This window comes from Strongylocentrotus purpuratus, unplaced genomic scaffold (genome assembly GCF_000002235.5).
Source record: "Strongylocentrotus purpuratus isolate Spur 01 unplaced genomic scaffold, Spur_5.0 spur5_scaffold_15, whole genome shotgun sequence".
NCBI classification, from domain to species: domain Eukaryota; kingdom Metazoa; phylum Echinodermata; class Echinoidea; order Camarodonta; family Strongylocentrotidae; genus Strongylocentrotus; species Strongylocentrotus purpuratus.
This window is the reverse complement of record NW_022145600.1, coordinates 28,752,735-28,774,957: the sequence shown is the minus strand read 5'-3', so window position 1 is coordinate 28,774,957 and position 22,223 is coordinate 28,752,735. Positions and strand designations below refer to the sequence as shown.

Below are 22,223 nucleotides of genomic sequence, written 5' to 3'. Positions count from 1 at the left end.
ATTGCACCTTGTAAACAATTTGTTTTGCTCCTTTCTTTCAATCAATCAAAATGTCAATTACAGATTTGAGGGACACAAAGTATGTATGATTATTGACATGAAAACCGAAAATTCTAATTCTTGAAATCTTTGTTGATTCTTTCAGGTCTCTCCATGGTAACAACATCTCAATCATCTCAGAAAGCTCCTTTTCAGACTTCACATCACTCACTCACCTGTAAGTATTATCACGGATTATAGGAGGGAGGGAGGGAGGGAGGGAGGGAGGGAGGGAGGGAGGTCAAAAGCAATATGACTTTAAAAATATCCTTTCAATGAACAAATCATTTCATTAGCATAGATTCAGAAGTTGGCTGTTTAAAATACTTCCGTTCTTTTGTTTGACTAGCTGTTGTATCTAGTGTACACGTGCTTAAAAGTACATGCACATACAAGCCAGCTGTGGGCCGGTATGAGTAATATCTAGAGCGCCATGGCAGTATCAAGACCAGAAGACGACTTGTGGCAGAGCCTCTTTTAAATGTCCCTACTGATTTAGACTCCCAGTCATCACTCCCCTGCAATTTTAAAAAAAAGAGCAGAAGTTTGAACCATATTTGAGCTCCAAAGTATGCCAAATCTAGTTAGTGATACATAGTGGATGTTTTTTCTTTCCTTTCTCCCTATGTGTTGAGCTCTTTTGCATGTTCTATTAAATTTACCTCTTTCTCTATTCCTCTGTCTCTTCTCCTCATCACAGTGAAATTATTGTGTCTCTTGTTGTCTCTCCTTTCTTTACTTTGTCTGCTTTATTCCTTCTCTGGATCTTCTATCCTCTCTTCTCTCTCCTCTTTCTCTCAGTCAATGTTTTCTCTCTTTCCCCAGAATCTTATTTTCATATTCTCTCTCTATCTTTCTCTCTCTTTCTCTCTTCCTCTTTTTCTCTCTTCCTCTTTTTCTCTCTTCCTCTCTCTTTCTCTTTTTTCTCTCTTTTTTCTCTTTCTCTCTCTCTTTTTCTCTCTTATTCTCTTTTTTTACTCTGTATATCTCTCTCTCTCTTGCTCTCTTTCCCTTGCTCTTTCTTTCTTTCTCTCTCTCTCTCTCTCTGTCTCTCCCTCCCTCTCTATTTTACTCTCTCTCTATCTCTTACTCTTTGCATGTATCTCTTTCTGTGCAAAATGTTGTGATGCTTTTAGGCCTCTGTTCAAGTGCATATATGTATGTGGCTCCAAGAGCCTTTTTCCTCTCCTGTTTTCTCTTTTGTTCAGTTTTCGGTCTTCCATTCACTATACCGCCGGCAGGACGCTTCTGATTTTCTCCTGACCGTTCTAATTTCCCGAACATAGGTTGAACTCGGCCGGCCAAATGTCCCAGATTAATCCTGACAGATATGATGCTATTCTGTTTCAAGGAAAACATGAAGATTATCCACCATTAAAGGCTCTTGCATGTAAAATAACAGGAAGCTAGGATGTTTATTTGTTATTTGTTCTTTGCAAAGGACTCTTCGGTTAATAAAATTCAATATCATTTGTGTGGACTTTCAAAAAAGGAGCGGACTTATATCCTATTAATTATATTTTAATTTGACAGGAGGTAAATTTTCACCGACTGAGATACACAGTCTCAATAGCATAACAGTATCTTTTACATTGCCATATCTGTCAAACAAAACAGAAACAAAATTATTGAATTTTTTGTTTCGTTTGTTAAGAAAGAAAAAATAGGTAAACCAATTTAGGAGACAGCTACTTTAAGGCAAAGGAACATGTTTCTCAATTAAGACGTTCCATACATAGCTAAAAGAGGAACTACCTTTCAAATTTCTTCATTAAGTAAAAGCTATCTTTAAAGTTTAAAGTTTAATCCTGAACTAATTTAGGAAACAAAAGGGCCCAAGCCATCTGTTTTCAGTGCAGCCATCTGTTTTGAATTCCTTGTGTTTCCTTGTAATCATTCTCCTGGGATGGTCATCATCACAACTCATCAAACGTGTCCTTTATGATCTCAGTATTACAACTTAACTAGTGTGTCACCATAACAGAGTTCACACCGTACAAAGGGTTCTGGGAGGTGTTTCACAAAAACTAAGATCGACTTTATTAAAGTTGGACTTAACTATGACAGGCTGTTCGTGTTTACTGGTTGCTCTCACCATTATGATCTTTAGATAAATTTTTTTTGTACAATAATGAACTACCAAAATTTATCTCAAGAAAATGAAACACACTTTATGTGGTGCCAGTTACTATCAAATGCACATTTATGAGGATATACATGTACCTTTAGTACGGTAACTTATTACACAATACATGTAGCAAAGGTTACCATGTGTCATGCACTCTAATAGAACCAGATATCCTAATTTCACACTAAAGTTTACCTTTCACTCTGTTCCTGTTTTCCCCTCCTATAATTAATTAGGACTGGTTCATATTAGTGTTTGCTGTTTTAATTTAAATTTTTGGTTTTTGCGGCCAGTACATCTCTCTCTGTCTCTGATTTAGTTTGTTTGTCTTTCTTGTCATCTGCCTCTTTCATATTTCCTCTATCTTTCGGGAACTCATCCCTTCAATCTCTCTCTCATCTCCTCTCTCAATCCATGTCCCCCTCTTTCTTTTTATTTCCCCTCATATTTTACTTATAATTCTTAAGGAAATTCCTTTCTTCACCTTTCTAAATTTTGTTCACCCCCCCCCCCCCCCCCCCCGCCCCTTAGAATTCATGACTAACTTACATATTTCATCACTTTTTATCTAAAACCTGTATTGCTCCTTTTTTCTAAATCCTTTTCCCACCAGCACAATAACAACAACAAAAATGACAAAAAGCATTGTTAATATAATGCTTATAAAATATGGTGTCGACAAATATTAAGATTGAACTATATGAATTACTGAACAAATATATAAAATCTATTTATATTTACCATTTGTTAAGTGAAGTATAAAGTGAAAATGATAAGAGTTTGTAATGATAATACATTAACAAATAAGTTAACTTAGATTGGAGGAGGAAGTTAATGATTCTAGTTTCATATTGAAGGAATTATTGCAAATTTTGAAAGATTTACTATCAAAAACTGCTCCATGCCATCACTCTCCACAAAAAGGTATCAATTTTATGTAGAATCGTTGTGAGATACATGTATGGATTGGTCATGTGAATCGCCATTTCGTGATGCATCCAGAAGAAAATTAGTATGGATTGGGGTCAGTCTATGGGGGAAATTTCAACCAATTAGTCTTGTTTCCTCCGATTAGACCAGGTTCTATCTCCATCCTCGATGGAGATGTCGGCCAAATAATTGCGGCAGATTTCAGAGCAAAAAGAAACGAGATGATGTGATGAAAATATTATGAGCTGATGAAGATAATTTGGACCAATTAATAAAGGATGTCATATTTTTGGCGCTGATTTGGAGAGAAATAAATCAGGTTTATTATGATTTTTTAATTGCTTGACTGATGAAAGAATAAGTTTGATATTTTCCTATAAGATTAATCCTTTTCCAGAAATTATAGCTATAGAACTTTATTGTCCAACTTGGATTTTTGTGATATACATTTGAAAAGGCTCAGGACTATGATTTTTGATAGATGAGAGAAAACAAGAATATTCCTCGTTTGGTAAAGTTTCATTTACAATGTAGATTTCACAGGAGTAATTTTGATAGTGACATATTAATATTCACAATGCAAGTATAAGAGAGAAAGAGAGAGAGAGAGTGAGAGAGAGAGAGAGATAGAAAGAGAGAGAGAGAGACAGACAGACAGAGTGAGAAGAGGACAAATGGACAGATACAGACAGAGACAAACAGAGGAAGGGAAAAAACAACTACTGTATGTAGGGAAGACTTGTTCTCCCGAGAGTCTACCTGACAGGAACTGGAAAATAACCGTTTTTATTAGGAATTTTAAATCTATTCATAGTTCATTCTAAATTCCACTTTGCTCCCCTTTTAATTGCTATTGACAGTGTTGATATGACAGCTCATAAAACATGAAATCAACTGAATTACTGCTCGATCATTGAGTGGCTTTTTCCCTGCAACGAATGTGTGAGGAGGATGTTCCTGTTCAACTCGGAACGAACGGAGTCATGAAGTTAAACATCCGCAAACAGTTTGGGGTGTTTTTTATTAGTTGCCAGTGAGAGGAGGAAAAAGTCTGGTGATGAAACATGAAGTAATCTTATCTGTTGACGGGTTCCTTTCATGTTTTGTTACAAGTTTGTATGTTTTGCTCGATTTGAGCATAATACATGTATGTGTGTCATGTGATCCTGTATCACACATATCGTGCAGCCATCACATGATCATACCGATGATGATGATGATGATGATGACAATGACATGAATAGTATTTTTGTCTCAATGTTTCATGAAGATTGTATTTGTTTATTGAACTATATGTAGTTGGTAATTTATTTTTTTGCCAACAGATCCTTGTCATTTGTGATAGAATATTAATATTCAACAATTAATAATATTTTTTGCATTCCAGATGTTTCATCCATGGAAGATGTTCTATCAATGAAACCAAGGATTTGAAATCAAAATGTCAATTTCTATAGTTTACATGTATGTCAACAGTAAAAAAGAAAAAAAAAGTAAAAAGAAAAAAAAAAGAAAAGAAAATGTTATTCTAGAGGAGGGCTCAAATCTACTGAGGCGACCATAAAGAGGGTTCATATTTTGGTTAGGGTTGCAACAAGGGCTAAGGTGAGGAATAATTGCAAACTTTGACAGCAAAACCATTACTGCTAGAGAATGTTTCATAGTACCAAGCTTGAAAGTCGTACTGCAAAGAAGAAAAGCACATGGAAAAATGAAATGTTTTTTAAAATAATGTTTTCATTCTGTGATTGTTCTTTCTATCCAGGGCTTTGGGTGGTAACCCTCTCTACTGTGATTGTCACCTGCATTGGCTGTCAGACTGGGTCAAAGATGGGTTCAAGGAACCAGGCATTGCTAGCTGCGCCGATCCATACATCCTCAGAGGAAAGCTCCTCCTTACAGCGCCCTCTAAGAAGTTTCTCTGTACAGGTACGGGCCATCAGGGGTAGATGTTGAACTGCTAGAGGAAACTATATTTGTTTTTAATACATACGTTTACATGTATTATCATCGTAGGTAACCCCTCCCCCACCCCCCTCCCCCCCCCCCCCCCCCCCCCTCCAAAGAAAATAAAAGTAGAACATCACCCATGGTACTTGTATTTTTTCTCCATATTCTATATTGTCTTTCTATCATGATTATATAGATCTCACCAAGAGGGGGCAGTCTTTCAAATTGCTACATGAAGTGAATCCTATTCAGAAACTCTTATCAGGTTGCTTTGTGGTGGAAAAAATATTAAAATACTGTGAAATTTCTTTCTCAAAGTTTAGTTTGAAAGATCCCAAAGTGAAAGTATGATATCATTGTGAATGACAATCAGCATCAATATCCAAACATAAAGGAAGTTTAATTAATCTGCGAAATTTGATCTTTGTTGAACAGAGGAGCCGGACATCTCCATTCGTGCAAAGTGTGACCCTTGCCTCTCAGCCCCCTGTGAGAACGAAGGAGTGTGTTTGACCGACCCCATCGAGAGGTACAGGTGCCAGTGTCCGGCAGGGTTCAAAGGTCAACATTGCGAGGCGGAGGTCAACGAGTGTGACCAGAGGCCGTGCATGAACGGAGGGGTCTGCGAGAACTTGGCTGGTGGTTTCAGGTTAGTGAAGGGTTAAACTAACAGTATTAATATATTAATATACTAAAGAATATTAATGACAGATCTCATTAAAAACACTTTCTTCATCAGGATATGACTTGCATGCAAGGATATTACTTGCTTTTGTCCAGTTTGTTTTTAATTATTTGACTACTGAATTTTCCATTTCCCATTAAATGGTTCAGTTAGCAATAAGTGAAAGAAGTATAAGTCATTCAGTAACTACAGCGTGCATTTATCAATTTGGATCAAAGATTAATTCTATATATTTGTTTGTGTTGGGACAAATGGGAAAGTCGCCATCCACTACAACACAGACACATAACTGTTCCAGCCTATTTGAAGAACCCCATACCTATAGTGATTACAACTTTCAACAATTCATAACTTTATAACTTTTTGTCCGTTTTCATTTTAACTTTCTCTAGTCTACTTCTCTGATTTTCAGGGTTCGTTTAGAGCAGTTTGTTATCAAGGTTGGATTTCCCTTTAAAAAATGATTATTTACATACAGAAAATATACACTGTACAGATTGTTTGAGTCATGTGTGATGCAGTACTCATCTTGATCTTTGTTCTACTCCCTTAAGGTGTGACTGTTCTACAGGTTTCTCCGGTGACATGTGTGAGGTCAACGTCGACGACTGTAAGGCACATCTCTGTCTCAACAACGCAACCTGCGTGGATGGCATCAACAACTACACCTGCCGCTGCTCGCAGGGCTACAAGGGTAGGTCCACCAATGTAGAAGAGCAAATGAAAGATGAATATTTGAAAATACGAATGAAAGAATTTAGCATAAGATATGTACATGTAGTTATATATTAAGCTTTTGTATATACCACGTACAGACAGATTATTGATATAGATAGAATTGACTGACTTTGCTGACTTGCAATTTGCTTTGGGAATATCTGCCATTGCATTAGTTCAGGCAACCTTTAACAATGAATGCATCAGAGCAATAGGTGTTAATTGTGTCCATTTTTCATCTAAAATGAAGAACTGAAGTTATGTCTTTTCTATAAAGGAACCTCTTGATTGAGAGTCAAGTGAATGGACCAACAGTACTTTGACATGATGTTCAAAGGTTCATATCCAAAATCGACATCATTTTAAACAGTCTTGCCTACATAATCTTCAACCGGCCTCTCTTTAAATTGTTTTATTTCTCTGTCCCTCAGGTGACTATTGCGAAGTGGATATTGACCTTTGTCACCCCATGAGTGACCCTTGCCAAAATGGAGGTGTCTGCTTTGACCTTGGCCACTCATACAGGTAAGAAATTAGCTGAGCTTTTTTTCTTCATTGTAATGTTTCATGTTTTTCCAGTAATGTAGGGAGAAAAAAGAGTGCAGGTACTTGATTCAAGCATTTCTTCCAGCAATACAGATATGACTGATTTTGGCCTTTGATTCCTTTTTTGGTTTATTCAATTTGGAACAATTTTGTTTCAGCAGGAAAAAAACTACTCTTATAGTCAGAATTGAGAATTTTCCATATGATTAACTTCTCCAAATATGTTTTCTCAACTTCTCAACTGTTTACCTTAAATTCTCTTCCTGGCGCATTCTCTAAATTCTCACTATAAATTCCTCTTTTAAGTCCAAGAGAGTCATGTTCACTTATTCATGCCCTGGTACAAGCAGTCTCCTTTATTGACTAATATTCTGTGTAGAAATCTAATTTCAATAGCTGGTGCTATTTTGCTTTACATAACTAGACAGCATGTGATATAAAAAATTTCATGACAGAATGTGGGATGAAATTTAGATACACAGAAGATTGACAAGAAGTTTACCTACATCATTTTCTTTCAGATGCGAGTGTCCACCAGGCTACCGAGGGATCAACTGCACCGATGGTTATGAAGATTGCCGCACGCGTCCTTGTCTGAACGACGGAGAATGCGAGCAGGACGGAAACCAGTTTGCCTGCCGATGCCCACAGGGATACATCGGTCAGACCTGTGAGATGAACGCCAACATCTACATCAGCGACACCCCCTGCAGTTGCCTCAACAACGGACAGTGCTACGACAACAACGTCACCGACTCGGAGGAATGCCGCTGCTTACCGGGCTTCTATGGCACCAAGTGTGAGATTCCAACCAGCATGAGTTTCAGGTTAGGGCAAGAGGTGTACGTGCAGTACCCTGCACCTAATAATCCTCAGATAGTCAACTTTACTCTCATCTTTGCCACCACCATTGAGAATGGAGTCCTGCTTTACCTGGGCAACATCAACCACATCGCGGCGGAGCTGTTCCGAGGCCGTATCCGCGTCAGCTACGACGTCGGCAACTTCCCAGCTGCTACCATGTTCAACCAGAAGAAGTTGAACAACGGCGAGTTCCACAAGCTGCAGCTGGTCCTCTACAGGCGCAACGTATCGATGTCCATTGACGGTGGTCCCTGGCAAACCAAGACCAATGCAGGAGAAGAGGAGTATCTACAGGTGGACGAACCCATGTATGTGGGAGGCTTGCCAAGGCATCTGCAGAACTTTGCTGTTAATCAGTGGCATATACGCAATAGATCCAGTTTCCAAGGTGAGCGGACTATCGACTGTTACTAGGCATGAAATTGTTATTGTGTGGAACATGAGAAAATCATGACCTATAATAATCCTTTATCCTCTAAAATGATTTCATCCAGATCACCACTATAAAAGCTGTCTATAACCAATCATATTGCCCGTTGAAATTTTGCGAAAATAGCGCTATAAATTTTGCACACTGGAAACTCCAATCATGATACAAAATATACAACATGCATTGAAATTGTCAAAGATTTTATTTTGGGAAACATTTGCAATATTATTTCTGAAAGATGAATTGAAAAACAAATAAATTGAGAATCTCTCTCTCTCACACTAATTACCCTCTGTGTCTCTGTCCCTCTTTATCTCAATGGCTCTCTACATCTCCATTTCTCTGCATCTATCCCCTTGTGTTAATTTCAATCCTCTCTATATTATTGACACCTCCCTAACTCCCTGGCTGTCTATCGATCATGGTCATTTAATCCACCTTTCTTCCCTTTCATTCTTTCTCTCAGGTTGTATCCGAGCTTTCTTCGTCAACAATGAGCCCAAGCGCCTGAGTGATGCCTCTGATCGGATGAGCGTCAAGGAAGGCTGTCCGAACTACGACATGCCCAACCCCTGCCTTGAGAACAGATGCGTCAACGGTTTCTGCCACAACGTAGATGAATCCATGTACCGCTGCGACTGTCAGGACGGCTGGATGGGTACATTCTGCGATAGAGGTATGTTCACGGTGTTTCTTTGTTTAAAGTCCCATTGCACTACTTATAGCTACTTGCGCCCTTTATATAGTAAACATGCCTAATCGGTGCCTGTTGGTCCCCCATGATGCTCTTTTTCTTATGTTAATTGAGAGCTGATTTGATGAGATAACCACCTGTCAGTGACTTTGCAGGGAGGTCTAATCCCCCCTGGTGAAACAAGTACAGACGGGCTTTAAATAGGGTCCTTGTACCTGTAAATATGTTCATCTTTTTCTATTTGATGTTTGTTTGTGATACCTGACTGCTAAGAAAGCATTTGTATGCTTGTAACTAAGCAACTGGAGGACTTACAGCTTTACATCTTCTCTGAGGCACCTGGTGATGAGGATTAATAGTCCCCATTAGAGCAAATGTTGCATCACCTTTATATCCTATTGTAATGTGCCTTTCTTTTTCTTCTCCCTTACAGAAACAACATGCACAAGTATCAAGGTCAACAATACGTATGAAATGGACGGTTGCCAAACGCTACGGCCCATCCGGAACGCAACGTGTGCCGGTGAGTGCGGCCTATCGTGCTGCAAGCCGGCCCGAAGTCACATGAGGAACGTGAGGCTTCACTGCCCCGATGGCACGACTATCACGCAGGAGATCAAGATAGTGAGGAATTGTGCGTGCCAGGGTTGCGAAGGAGGGTAAAGGGAAGGGCGCCACCTCCCTTGCCTTACGTAACAACGATCTAGACTCGCGCACACCTCCTCCTCCTTTTACATAAGCAGCTAGCGTCACTCATGTACGATACTTAGAGTTGGAGTGAGAATGCCTCATGAACTGTTTATATATTTGCGTGACAGGCATCCTGTGACTCAAACCGAGGAACTTTTTGTGGCAAAGGATGAAAGGACTAGCATTGGAAGCAAATTGGCATCCACTGTGGTGATGCTCGAGGAGTGGAATTCACGGAATACTGGAAAAGTTGTACAAGGGGCTTGGAGCTGATGATCGAGGAGGACACTAGTACCCAATGAATTGCCAATATATATTGTATTATAATTATTTGTACACACTATATGCATGGGTATTGTTTTCACTGTTACCGAGGAGAGACACAATTCATCTATTGATACTGATCCCTCGGAGAGCCAGTGTTTCTGAAGGACTACTACAGCATTATTGCACTCATTAATTCTGGATAAAACCTTTACTCCTTAATTTGTTCTAAATACTCTCGTAACATATGTGTTTTTATCCGTTATTAAGGCCCTGAAGTCTAATTTGAGAATTGTGCAAATTTGTACACTATACTAAATGTTACACAAGCACAAGAAAGTATACATCTGTTTGGCCAGATTGTTCATTTCACTGAATTGCGATACTGAGGTGTGCACTTGATAACTTCTCTGTACCATGTAAGCGAAATATGTGCTTTTGGTGTGGAGTTTGAAACGGTTTCTCCTCGTGAACAGCGCTGAAGTACACAATTTACTAGTACCATTGTTGCACTATGTGTGGCAAGGGTTTATGAAGTATTAGGGGCCAAGCGGGTATATATAGAAAGGTGAAATAATTGTACATGTATATCAAACAAAAAAATTGAATGGTGTCACCGCATATTTGTATATTTATCTAGAATGTTTCTTTGTACATAAAGTGTAGCTTGGCTTTTGTGACGTCGAGCACAAAGCTGTTGTGTTGTTAATTGCCTCGTGTCTGTATAGATTTACAGCCATGATTATTTACTTGTGAATCAAGTATTTTTAGGGAATTCTCCGCACTGCCAGGGACCGTTTTTACATTGTTACTTACAACTCTTTTATTTGTGAAAATTGATAATTCCATGTGCTCATCAAAGTAACCTGTCATAAAAGATGATTGGCCTGAAACAAGAATCATTAAACGTTATTTGTCTCAATTGCACGAAAGTTGGAGTATCTAATATTTGAAATAGTCGAAAAATTAAACAATATGCTAACGTTTAATAATGTGAATATGAATATGTATACCAGTTGTAAATTCTATATGTGCCACTTGAGCAACTTCGAGTAATATTTTTGTTTTAAGATATATTTTTGCATTGTCAGGAAAAATTATGTGAATTTTGAAAAAGATATGCAAAATCTAATGATAGGTTCGCACATTAGTGTAAAATTGTTGAATGTTTGTCGATTTTGAATCCCTGTCTACTAGGGACATTAATTGTATTGAAGTTTGAGTGAAATCATACGATGAAAATCATGAAAAGAATTTATTGCTTGCACAATTTTTACCATTGTAGTAATTAATGGTTTCATAAAAAATAAAGAGAATATGAGAAGAAGGTAGATTTTCAAATGTGTGCATAAACTTAATGGGTAGGAGCTAATGCAGGATACACAAACATGTATGAATATGTAGTCCTCACTTTGTCGGTACATATGTGATATCACGGTTTTAATCCTAAAAGGTTTTCACACTAATTTGAATTGTAAAAAATCTCTGAATATTGGCCTTTTCAGGAAATGAAAGTGAAATACATTGCTGATAGTTTGTTTAATGCAACAGGCAAAGTGCTAGGACAATTCACTCCTCTCATTTGTAAAGGCTTACCCAAAATTGATTTAATTAATAAAATCTATTTAAAAACACACCTGTGCTAATATGTTTATTGCTTATATTTCATTTTGATGATTAGAATGTATTAGCGTAAGAATGATACTGGTGATGTACTGCTTGAAAGTGATAACAGGATTGGTTTATTAAATTAGAAAAAATAAACAAAATGTGGCGAGGGCATTTTGAAGATGAGATTCTACTTGTATGCATTTCAATTGTTGATATGATTCTGATTTTTATGTATTTATCATGTAAATATTTAATCATTTAACACACGATTAGATGTAAGTGATGATGACAATGCCCTTGCTTTCCAGGGAGTGTGTCGACAGAAAGTGAGTGCTGTATACCAAAATAAAACTATCAAATTGTATTCAATTGGTTAACATCATAGTAAATGTTTTTGACAAGTTTCAAATTTAATTGAAACCCCCTAATTTGCATTATTAATCAGACCAATACTGGCTATTAGTTCAGACTATTTACTTTTGAAATTATAACATTGTTTTTGACAAAAGTTGAATGATTTCAAAATGGCCCAGTAGACAGTTTTGAAGAACTTTCCAATATAATGTTCTTTCTTATGACATAGACAAAGTATAATTTGTTAATAAAAAACATATATACCCCTGAAAAATTCAGGTGAAATTCTGATCTTCTTCTAACTTTTCAAAATAATTTTTTTCTCTCATTTTATTCAAGACATATTCACCAAAAACTGGTTTGAATCAATTAAATTCTATTTAGGGTTTGTTTGTCTGTAATTGTTATACATAAGACATAATGGTGAAGATATAGCACTTCACCATGTCATGAATCATTTTGAATTTTCTCTTTCATGCCATCTCTAATACATGTATTGTATTGGTAAATTTATGCTACAAAAAGGCATAACATGTGGCCAAACTATTTTGTTCTAGAGAATTGCCAAACTACCTGAAAGATTTGTTGTCCTTCTAGAGTGTATTTTTTTCTATCCATTTCATAAGAAGTTAAGACTTTTCCAGTATATTCTAATTGCCAAAATTCCCCATTTAGTTTGATTTACATGGATGTGAATTGTCTTTATACTTTCTATAAGATTTTTAAGTCCACTTTGCGTGAGTATATGACCACTGTATTTTTGTGTGTCATTGTTTTGTTTGTATATCAGTTTTATATTCTACTTATTTATCAATTTCATATGCAACCTTTTAGATTTTTTTGAAAAGTACAAAGCTCTGTTTATACTCGTCATTTTGCATTATTAACAAATGGGTTTATTTTAATATTTGTATGTATATAGCATATTGGTTCATTGTGGATGAAATAAATCTTGATTTAATACAATTTTTCAAAGTCCATGTCCTTTTTATCACTATTATCGATGTCATTACTACTATTGTTATTGTACATCATGCCAGTGAGTTTTGTGACATAATTATTTTGTGGATAAGTTGTTCGGATACCCCTTACCATTATCATTAAATGATTATGCTCCTTCTATCATGTTGCATCTCAAAATCCAAAATCTATTTTTTTGTGGTTGTACTTTTACTGGTACTGAAACATTCGCTCGTTGATATTTTCACCCCAAAAGGTCCGGTTTTATGAATTTTTAACTTTGTAACTGTACTCTATGCTTGTTAATAGTATGCTGCTAGCTATTACCACAATCATGAAGACTATTAAAACAAACTAATGTAAACTGAAACGGTTGTTTGCCTTGTTGTATCTTTCCTGTTTGAACTTATGTATGTTTCTAAGATACATACAGAGTGAATGTGGTTAAGTTTCCATCTTTTTACTTTTCTTCCTCTCCATCTCTCTATCTCTATCTCTATCTCTCTCTATCCCTATCTCTCTCTCTCTCTCTTGATCTCTATCTGCCTTTTGATATCCATGTACAGTGCATCTCTCTATCTCTCACTTTCCCTCTCAATACATTTTTAAAAACCTCTGATGAGTGCGCCTTTTGGTAGCGAGAAGCACCCCTTTTCACTTTTGAAAAGTGCCCATTTTCCTTTTGCCACTAGGTGCCCCTCCCTCTTTCATATAAATGCCCCTTATCACTTCTGATCATTGACCCTAACCAATCTGTTAGATGCCCCTTTTTACTGTGACAAGTGCCCCTTTTCCTTTGGAATAAGACGCTTTGATCTCTCACAAATGAATATTCAGATAATCACACACATGCAACGGCAAAGTATGGTGCTGAAGCAGTATCTTGAATCACGAAAATAGAACATGTTGAAGATTATACAATGTAAGCGTATATACCAATGTCTACATTTTTTGTCCTGCTTTGAGTTTACCCTTTGTACTTCCACCTTTTCCCATAAAGTGCCCTTTTATGTTAATGCACCCCAATACCCACTTTAAAGGACGCACCGCCACCCCTGATGATAGAAGACGGGAGGAATTTTGGTCAGAGTGGAGCATGTTGAAGTCATCTATATAAAAGCAATAACTATGGGAGGGGTGTACGGGAGAGTGTCTCAGAGATGTTCTATTCATGTGAAAGGATTTGTGAAAGATACTGATATAAGCGGAAATAACGAACGATGAAGAGAAATCGAGGGAGGGGGAGAGAGAGAAGGGATCGAGTCAGAGAGAAAGAGAGGGGGAGTATTAAAGAGAGGGAAGGGGGTACGTCAAGGAAGGAGAGAGAATTCCTCAACTCCCGTCTCTCTCTCTCTCGCTCTCTCTCTCTCTTACTCTCTTCCTCTCCTAGTCTCTCTCTCTCTCTCTCTCTCTCTCTCTCACTCTCTCCCTCTCCTAGTCTCTCTCTCTCTCTCTCTCTCTCCCCGGCCTCTCTCTCTCTCGATCACACTCTTCAAGTCTCCCACTCGGCCCCCTCCTTCCCATCTCTTCGATTGGTTTTCTCGAGAAAAGGAAGAGAGAGAGAGAGAGAGAGAGAGAGAGAGAGAGAGAGCAGCTTAGAGAGAAAACGAAGATCACCGAGTAACTTTAAAAAAACAACAACCAGGAATGATAAAAAAAGGTGGGATATTCGTGAGAGAAGAAGAGCAGGCCGGGGAGCTACATTAATATGTATAGAGAGAGTAAGGGAAAGGAGGAAGAAAAAAGATCGAGATTGTGGGAATAGGACAAAATTTAGTGAAGTAATGAGAGCAATCCAAAAAGACCAAGTCAATGTTTCGTATTTTCATTTTCATTCTACAAAGTATCAATCCTTCTCTATATTAATTCTAACAGTCTTCTATACTATATGTACAGAGTGAGTAAAAAAAAAGTTTACACCTAGACAATTGCTAATTATTTAAAAATTATCTATGAACAGTAAATTATTATACATCTTATGAAAGAGTGTTTTATCCCAAATCATTTGGTACCATTTTTGTGTGGTATGTGTTCACGCTTGGATGAACACGAGGAATTATTTGAGAGAGTGCAAAAATCGACGGCTTGCGCCACTGAGTTGCTTATGTGATGTTTAAATAAAACAATTTGGATTTGGGTATTAATTCGGTCTTTCCAGATCCAAATAACATCCCTAACAAAGTTAATCATGCCACACATATCAAATATCAAATATCAACAAACATTTGTGCGCATGTGTGTGGGTAGTGTGACTTTGCCCTTTGCAAAAAGCATATGCAATGCATTTCATTTGATACATTTAATTCATTCTCTCACTCCACTAATCCCAACATAATACATACTGTACGCATAACTTTGGCGCAAGTCGATTTTTGCACTCTCGCAAACAAAGCCTCGTGTTCATCCAAGCGTGAACACATACAACACAAAAATGATACCAAATGATTTGGGATAAAACACTCTTTCATAAGATGTAAAATAATTACTGTTCATAGATGAATTTTAAAATAATTGGCAATTTTCTAGGTGTAAACTTTTTTTTGACTCACACGGTATACATCAACGGCTGCTTTGTTTATATATTCACATAAGAATAGTTTCATATGATAAAAGGCATTCAACATACTTGACAAGATATACCATAAACAAAAACTTTAAGCGGGAACTAAAAATGAGGCCCATGATATTAAAAAATATATTCAGAAAACTGATTATATAGTTCCCCCCCCCCCACGCCCTCCGCTCCCCACTCTCAAAACAAATGAACAACATAAACAAACAGAAAAACAAAGAAATAAACATAGAATAATCTCGATCCCCACCCCTAAAATAAAATCATATAAAGAAAACATTATGTGTATAGCCGTGCATTGTTCTTCAATTTCTTCTCTCTATCTGCATTCTTATACACGTCACAAGGGCTGCATATTTCTGGAAATTTCTTTCGCAAAATATCGATATCGAGTATCGGGTTGCTGCGATTTGAACCTCTGTGACTGTGTGAACTTTTGTATTTTTAGAGTTAAGAACAGTGAAGATGAGGGCATTTCCAGCGGATTGGAAAGTTATTTGTGTAATAGTTTGGTGTTTAAATTTGACAGGCAGAGTTTTGGGTAAGTTTGAATTCTTTATTTACGGCATGTCGTAATATTATCAACTTGAGATTGTCTGAAATCTAAAATCGGTCTAGAAACATCATTTTAAGCATATGGGACTGCCTATACCTTACGCAGTGTTGACCGGTAGGGCAGGGGAGCGAACACGGAGCGTGAGCCTCTGAACTCTGCTCTAGTAGTACGGTTAGACTTCATGCATTGTAGGAGTGGCCGAGGGCCAGGGCTAGTAGAAGTAGGATGGCATGGTTAACGAAGTAATATAAGGGCCAAAGCTATTTTGAAAGTGTACATTACTAAATAAATGCCTCTTTCTCTCAGTCATAGTCTAGTCTAGACTCTACAAATAACTTTGAAATGAATATTTATTAGACTAGATCTAATTATGGGTCGAATTTAACCCAAACTGTGGACATTTTTCACTCGAGTTATAGACCTACTGCTTTGCTTACCTTCCACATGTTGATCCTGATGATAATGAGCTAACGGCTTATAACGCAGTAACATGCAATTTACATTATGAAAATGCTGACTTTTGCCTATGGTGAGAGTTCGCGATGTTGGTTCTCACTTCTGCCGCAAACGCAACATACATGTAGGCCTACATCATGTGAATACATACGGTATACGCGAAAAAAAACGCTGATTTAGTGTTGCCAATTTGATCCCTACTTTATAACTATAGCGAGTAGTGTAAAAAGGCGCATGCAGCAGGGATTTCCCTAAATTCAATGGACTCGGTGCGTGCGCCTTTGCCCACTGAAATAATTGCTATTATCGTAAAGTAATTTAATATTTATTGCAAGACGAATGTAGTGATTGATATGTGTTTTTAATTTATCTCAATTCGAGATAATCATTGCCCATTGGCAATAGATGTACATGTAGATTGATGGATGCATTGAGCCAGCAGAAATTTGACTTTTTTTATAACTTTGTAACATACATGTAGCTTTAATTTAATCAGATAGGGGTCTAGATTTCTATTTTGTAAACACAGCTAAAATCTACATGTACTTTTTTTTTTACTTCATTGTCTTGACCTCTTTCAATTAATTTTCAGGACACGGAGTGAATGAAAATTTGGTATTTAGGGTGCTGAAACCAAGCCACATTGCTTATGATTTCACCATCAGGCCTGCCAAGAACTTTGGAGGAATATTTGTAAGTACCTACATTATATACAAAGAAACAGTGAGAGGAAGAAAATATTTACAAAACCAGATCATCATTAAGCATCGTTATGATTGAATGAAAAGTATGGTCTATGCATCTTATGGTGCCATCTAGTTTTCAAACATGTATACAATAAAAATGATTTGATGTATTTTAGTCTTTATTTTCTTCATACTCCTTTTGGCGTTGGCCCATAAATGTTGGGTTAAGTCTTTTGATTTTGACTTTCTATATTTTAGGTGTATAGTAACTGTGGCAAATTGTATTTGACAGTGATTGGTACACTTTAAGCCCAGCGTCAAATTTAAATTTGAGTAGAATATGACCCTACATGTTAGTTACTACATAACATGTGACATGAGGCTCAAACACCAGTATCAACGTTTATTGTAGGCAAGGGGTTAATTTGACTATTGCTAATATTGGAAATATGGTATTTTTCACTCTAGAATTTCTTCTACAATGGAATCCAACTGGTTGCTGCTGATCCTATAGAAGCGTGTGGAGAGATCCAGAATGCAGAGGAAACCAGAGGAGCGGTCGCTCTTGTAAAACGAGGGTAAGCACCTATAAACATCTACTATTTATCACTGGTTTTGGAGATTCAGTGCATTTACATTTTCATTACCGTAGTGTTCTCATGCATGCAGTGAATGTTACTAAACTATGAAAGAGTCCCTTGTTTTCTTATATTTCTGTGACAGGTTGGCCAACTTATCTCTTATGATGAATTTTTCTCCTAATTGTCCCATTTTTCTTATATTTTATTTTCATGAAAAATCTACCTTTCTTTTATGAATAATTTTCACACTAATTGTCCCTTTTTTAAAGGATTTCCTGGTCATGAAAACATCTACCTTTCTCATATGAATTATATTTCTCTAAAATTTTATGGTTGCAAGAACTTTAAGTTGCAAAGTTTGTATCTCTATATGTTTTTCAATTATTTATCACAAAATTACTTCTGAAGTGTAGTTTTGAGCACTTTTAGTGGTAAACCTTTTTTGACTTTATTCAAAAAGGTTACTGGTACTCATATTAAGCCAAATTGAAACAAATCATTCGATGACCAAAAAGTTGAATTTCAGGCTTCAAAATTGTATCCTCCTTGTGGTATTTTGGTCCTATTAATTTATGATGTATTGAATTTTGTAATCCTTATGCAAATATTTGCAGCATCATTTTTAAACATGTTAGGGATCCAGTACTTCTTGTCCTTATACATTAATTTCCATGGTTACCATTAAAATACAACTCATTTTCCCCTTTTCTTGCAGGGAGTGCTCATTTTTATCCAAAAGTATTGTCGCCGACAGAGCTGGTGCATTGATGCTGATTATCTTTGATTCTGATGAGAAAAATGATTACAGATTCATTGACATGATTGACGATGATACAAAACGGTCTACGAGTATTCCTGTGGCTTTCATGCAGGGAAGAGATGGGTAAGTTTATACGGGTAGTCAAACACGTTAAATCAAGCTTTAAAGGCATTGTTCAACAATGTTAAATCTGAGATGCACTGCCCTACGTGTTATCAGTGTCTGTGGTATGGCGTAATATTGAAGCCCTAAAAAAATTGCGCTTCAAAATGATCAAAAAGTGCCTCAAAAAAGTAAAAATCTTTGAGTGACCGGTTTTTACCATACTCGTATTCTCCAATCATAAATATCTTGTAAAAGTTGTGGGGTTCCTGACTGACCTAAAGGTTTATAATTATCATTGCAGCATGAGCTACATTCATGATTTTGTAATGTAAACACTTAGGTGGCTCGTTAGGAATATCTTTTTATATGAATTATTATATTTCAATCGTCAGCATGGAACCGCATGTACATTACCTGGTGTCAGCGCCTGTTGTTTAATGTTTGTCCGACCGAGCACCAATGCAATTTGCATTCTGTCTATTGAGGTACAATGATATGTAACAGGTGAATGCAATAGCCCATTGCTAGCTAAACATATATACATCCCGAAAATGGTCTATTTATTATGGATATTCACCAGTATGTTTAGATATTTATACCAAAGATCGATCAACATCGATTGCAAGTCCTCTAATCAAGCGGAAGTTTGCAGTCCCCTATCCCTTATGTACAAAGTAACGATTAATCACATTGTTGTTACAGTTGGCTCTCTTATCCTGTTTCTGTTTTGTTTGCGACGGTATACTTAGGATGTACTGTACTTAACTAATGTTTTGATTAGTATGGTTGTGTATGTGCTATGGCAGGAGAGATGTTACACATTTGAGATTTCTGCTTGAAGGCTACACTGGAGGTAGACATAACTGTTTCCTCCTTGAGTAGGTTCTATTCTGCTGCTGTCCTGTGGAAGAATGAGTAGTTGTGCACAGTGCATGTCTTTTTTAATCAGTACCCTTTGGATTTGTTGCTGTTCCCTCTAGTTGCTCTTCCCACTTTGTTGTTGATTTGAATGTATGTGTCAGCCTCGATTCACACTTCTTCATTCATGATCCTGTACAAGAGTATCCAGGGAAACTTTTAAACCGAGAAGTTGTTTCATATTCAAAATATATTCTCTACCCATGGCATGGGAAATACCTAATGAGTGCCACTGTCAATGTAAGCTGAGAAAATTTATGTGTAGATCAAAGGCAATTAGACATGTAAAAGATGGGCTTCTATGCATTCTAGCTTGTCTTAGTTGTATAATTTACAAGAATGTTAAGCGAGCTGTGGTCATGTTATTTCCATTTTGCCTCAACATTTCCCTCTTTTTTTGAGGTGGTGTTTCATGTGTGGAGGAGGCTTAAACTTAATACAAAGTTTTGGTATGGGGTCATGAATTTGGGTCAAATGACCATTGGAAGCTATATGCAATTTTACAATATTCAATGATCATTGCCGCGGTTGAGTCTAAAGTGATGAAATTGTAAATAATGAATTCTTTTTTGTTGTACAGCTCCCTCTCAAGATTGATATAACTTTAGCTTGTACTATCCATCCAATTTTCAAAATTTCTCAAAACTTTGCATTATCTTTAAATATGATTATAATTTATTCAATATGATAATCTTTCACCCAATGCAGAAATATGCTTGAACATTACCTCATGGAACACAAGGGTCCCATTGAGATAGCCATTCCAGTCAACACAACCGGCATTCCATACTCACACCTTCACAGGCCTCCGTGGACGCTCTGGTAACAAAACAGATCCGATTGCTTCCAAAAATGGGCTTTCAAGTTTCAACCTCAGAGATTCTTTATGTAGAAATTATATGTGAACTTTTTCTTATCTAGTTGAAGTATTGGAAGATGGCTATGTCTCTATAAGAGCAGTTCACCAGAATAGTGACCTTTGACCTTGTAACTCATACAAAGTTGTGTGAATAGAAGAAGAAATTATGCAAGATGAAATGCTTCCAAATATGTTCTGCTTTAATTTTTAATTTTCGTAGACTGCCCATACAGGGTGATATCTGTTAAATGTTTCATTTCATGTGGGTTGTTGCACTCTTTTTACTTGGCTCCTTAAGGTTGTGTCTCCATCTTTATTTTATGGTGTCCTGTAAAGGCCAATGTAACAGTTTTTAGTCAGACATTGAATATGTTTGCAAAACAAAACAAAACAAATTGAAAATACCTTCAGAAATCATCTTAAAGACTAAATATCAGGCTTTCTTTGCATAATCCATTTCACCATCTGTATCTCGAAAGGCATCAATAGCTAATTCTGTAATACATGTAGAAGAGATTGTAAATAACAAAAAATTAGAAGATGACCTTACAAAACTAAAAGATAAATCCCTTAAAATTGATTGTCTTCCCAAGTGCTACATTATAAAACACATTTTCAGCGTCGATTATTACAATCTCTTTATTTCAGCTGAATAAGTGTAATATCATATTGGAATGTATTTTGTATAGGAGTTCATAAATCTCACAATGTAACCCCCCCCCCAAAAAAAAAAAAGGGGGGGGGGGGGATGGAGGAAAAAGACTCTCCATTAATTCTCATCGTTTATACTTTAAACATACTTCTCTGTAAAGATTTAGTTTTTCTGTTAAAGAGTAAAGATTATCTTGTCAGTAAAGATTATCTTATCAGTAAAGAATTGTTCTGAGTGATAATTGCTGAGCCTGTGCTCAATCTCAATTATCACTGAGCTTTGAAAACCCTCAAAATTTAATGTTCTCTGTAAAAAGTATGTAAATTATAGGTCGTCACTTGGCCTGTGGCACAGAGGGTAACCAAAAATTGATAAATAGGGGCTGAGCCCCGCCCCCTCCCCTGAATTGGTGGTGGTGGTTAGGGGGGGGGGGGGCTGTGTTGTTTGTCTCATTGAACATCCTGTCTTTCTGAAATGTTGTAGATTGTTTGATTTGTTAAGTTTACCAGCCTACAAGATAGGCTACATTAATAGACAACATTTTGAAGAATGATTAAATGTTTATGTAATTGCACTTATGTGGGGAATTTGAGCCAGAATGAGGATATGTATTTTAAAACAACCTCAATCTTTTCATCTACCCTCAACTCGGCTGTGGATTGTTCATGTGCCTTGAATATTATGCAATATGATTAGGATGACCGCATATTAGAGACGAAATGAAGTGTGAAAAATAAAGGAATAAAGAATTGGTTAAGGGGTACATATATTTTTGGTGCACATTTCCTACATTATAACTGCTTTTAATACATGGTAGAATAACTTTTGCTTTATTTTTTTCTGCTTCATGTGCATCAATCTTTTCTATTCTTTGCATTTTACGCAGATGAATTGCTCATTTAAAGTAAACATTTCACGCTTATGTTTTTCTTTCTTCATTCTTCCATAATTTTACACATGTTGAATATATTTGTTCCATTTGTTCATTTGTGATATAAATCAATATCTTTATATTCCATTTTATTTAAATTTTACTTTCAGTATTTCTTTGTCGTCTGCAGTTCAACAACAGAAATATGGGGTTTAAATTCTATTCTATTTGTATATCGGTGAAATTTGTACAAAATAAAAGGTTGATTTCATACTTGAAAAGGATTCTTTTCTGTGAGTTCTATGTGAATATTGCATAGATTATATCGATCCAATGTCTTCCAGT

General features: G+C 36.6%; 2 protein-coding genes across 2 annotated transcripts in view; both read left to right on the top strand.

Annotated features, from left to right (window-relative positions):
* The window catches only part of LOC757340 (slit homolog 1 protein), an 87,604-nt gene extending 74,372 nt beyond the window's left edge, over positions 1-13,232 (top strand). The window contains exons 22-29 of the mRNA XM_030986121.1: positions 146-217; positions 4,863-5,026; positions 5,483-5,696; positions 6,287-6,426; positions 6,881-6,974; positions 7,517-8,247; positions 8,756-8,965; positions 9,417-13,232. Of these exons, the coding sequence (XP_030841981.1) occupies positions 146-217; positions 4,863-5,026; positions 5,483-5,696; positions 6,287-6,426; positions 6,881-6,974; positions 7,517-8,247; positions 8,756-8,965; positions 9,417-9,646 (1,855 nt within the window). The 3' untranslated portion in view covers positions 9,647-13,232. The remainder of the gene's footprint in view (positions 1-145; positions 218-4,862; positions 5,027-5,482; positions 5,697-6,286; positions 6,427-6,880; positions 6,975-7,516; positions 8,248-8,755; positions 8,966-9,416) is intronic.
* A 2,576-nt stretch (positions 13,233-15,808) lies between these two features.
* Positions 15,809-20,888, top strand: LOC100892939 (protease-associated domain-containing protein 1). The gene is made up of 5 exons (XM_030986120.1): positions 15,809-15,975; positions 17,039-17,139; positions 17,601-17,710; positions 18,429-18,596; positions 20,205-20,888. Exons 1-5 carry the CDS (start codon positions 15,900-15,902, stop codon positions 20,320-20,322), a joined length of 573 nt encoding a protein of 190 aa, XP_030841980.1. The 5' UTR covers positions 15,809-15,899; the 3' UTR covers positions 20,323-20,888.
* Positions 20,889-22,223: the final 1,335 nt, after the last annotated feature.

What these genes read in the sequence shown, in the direction of transcription:
- LOC100892939 (XM_030986120.1), top strand. Translation starts at nt 15,900, where the DNA reads ATGAGGGCATTTCCAGCGGATTGGAAAGTTATTTGTGTAATAGTTTGG. An exon ending in AGAACTTTGGAGGAATATTT is followed by an intron (nt 17,140 to 17,600) that starts GTAAGTACCTAC and finishes TTTTCACTCTAG; the next exon opens with AATTTCTTCTACAATGGAAT. An exon ending in GTCGCTCTTGTAAAACGAGG is followed by an intron (nt 17,711 to 18,428) that starts GTAAGCACCTAT and finishes CTTTTCTTGCAG; the next exon opens with GGAGTGCTCATTTTTATCCA.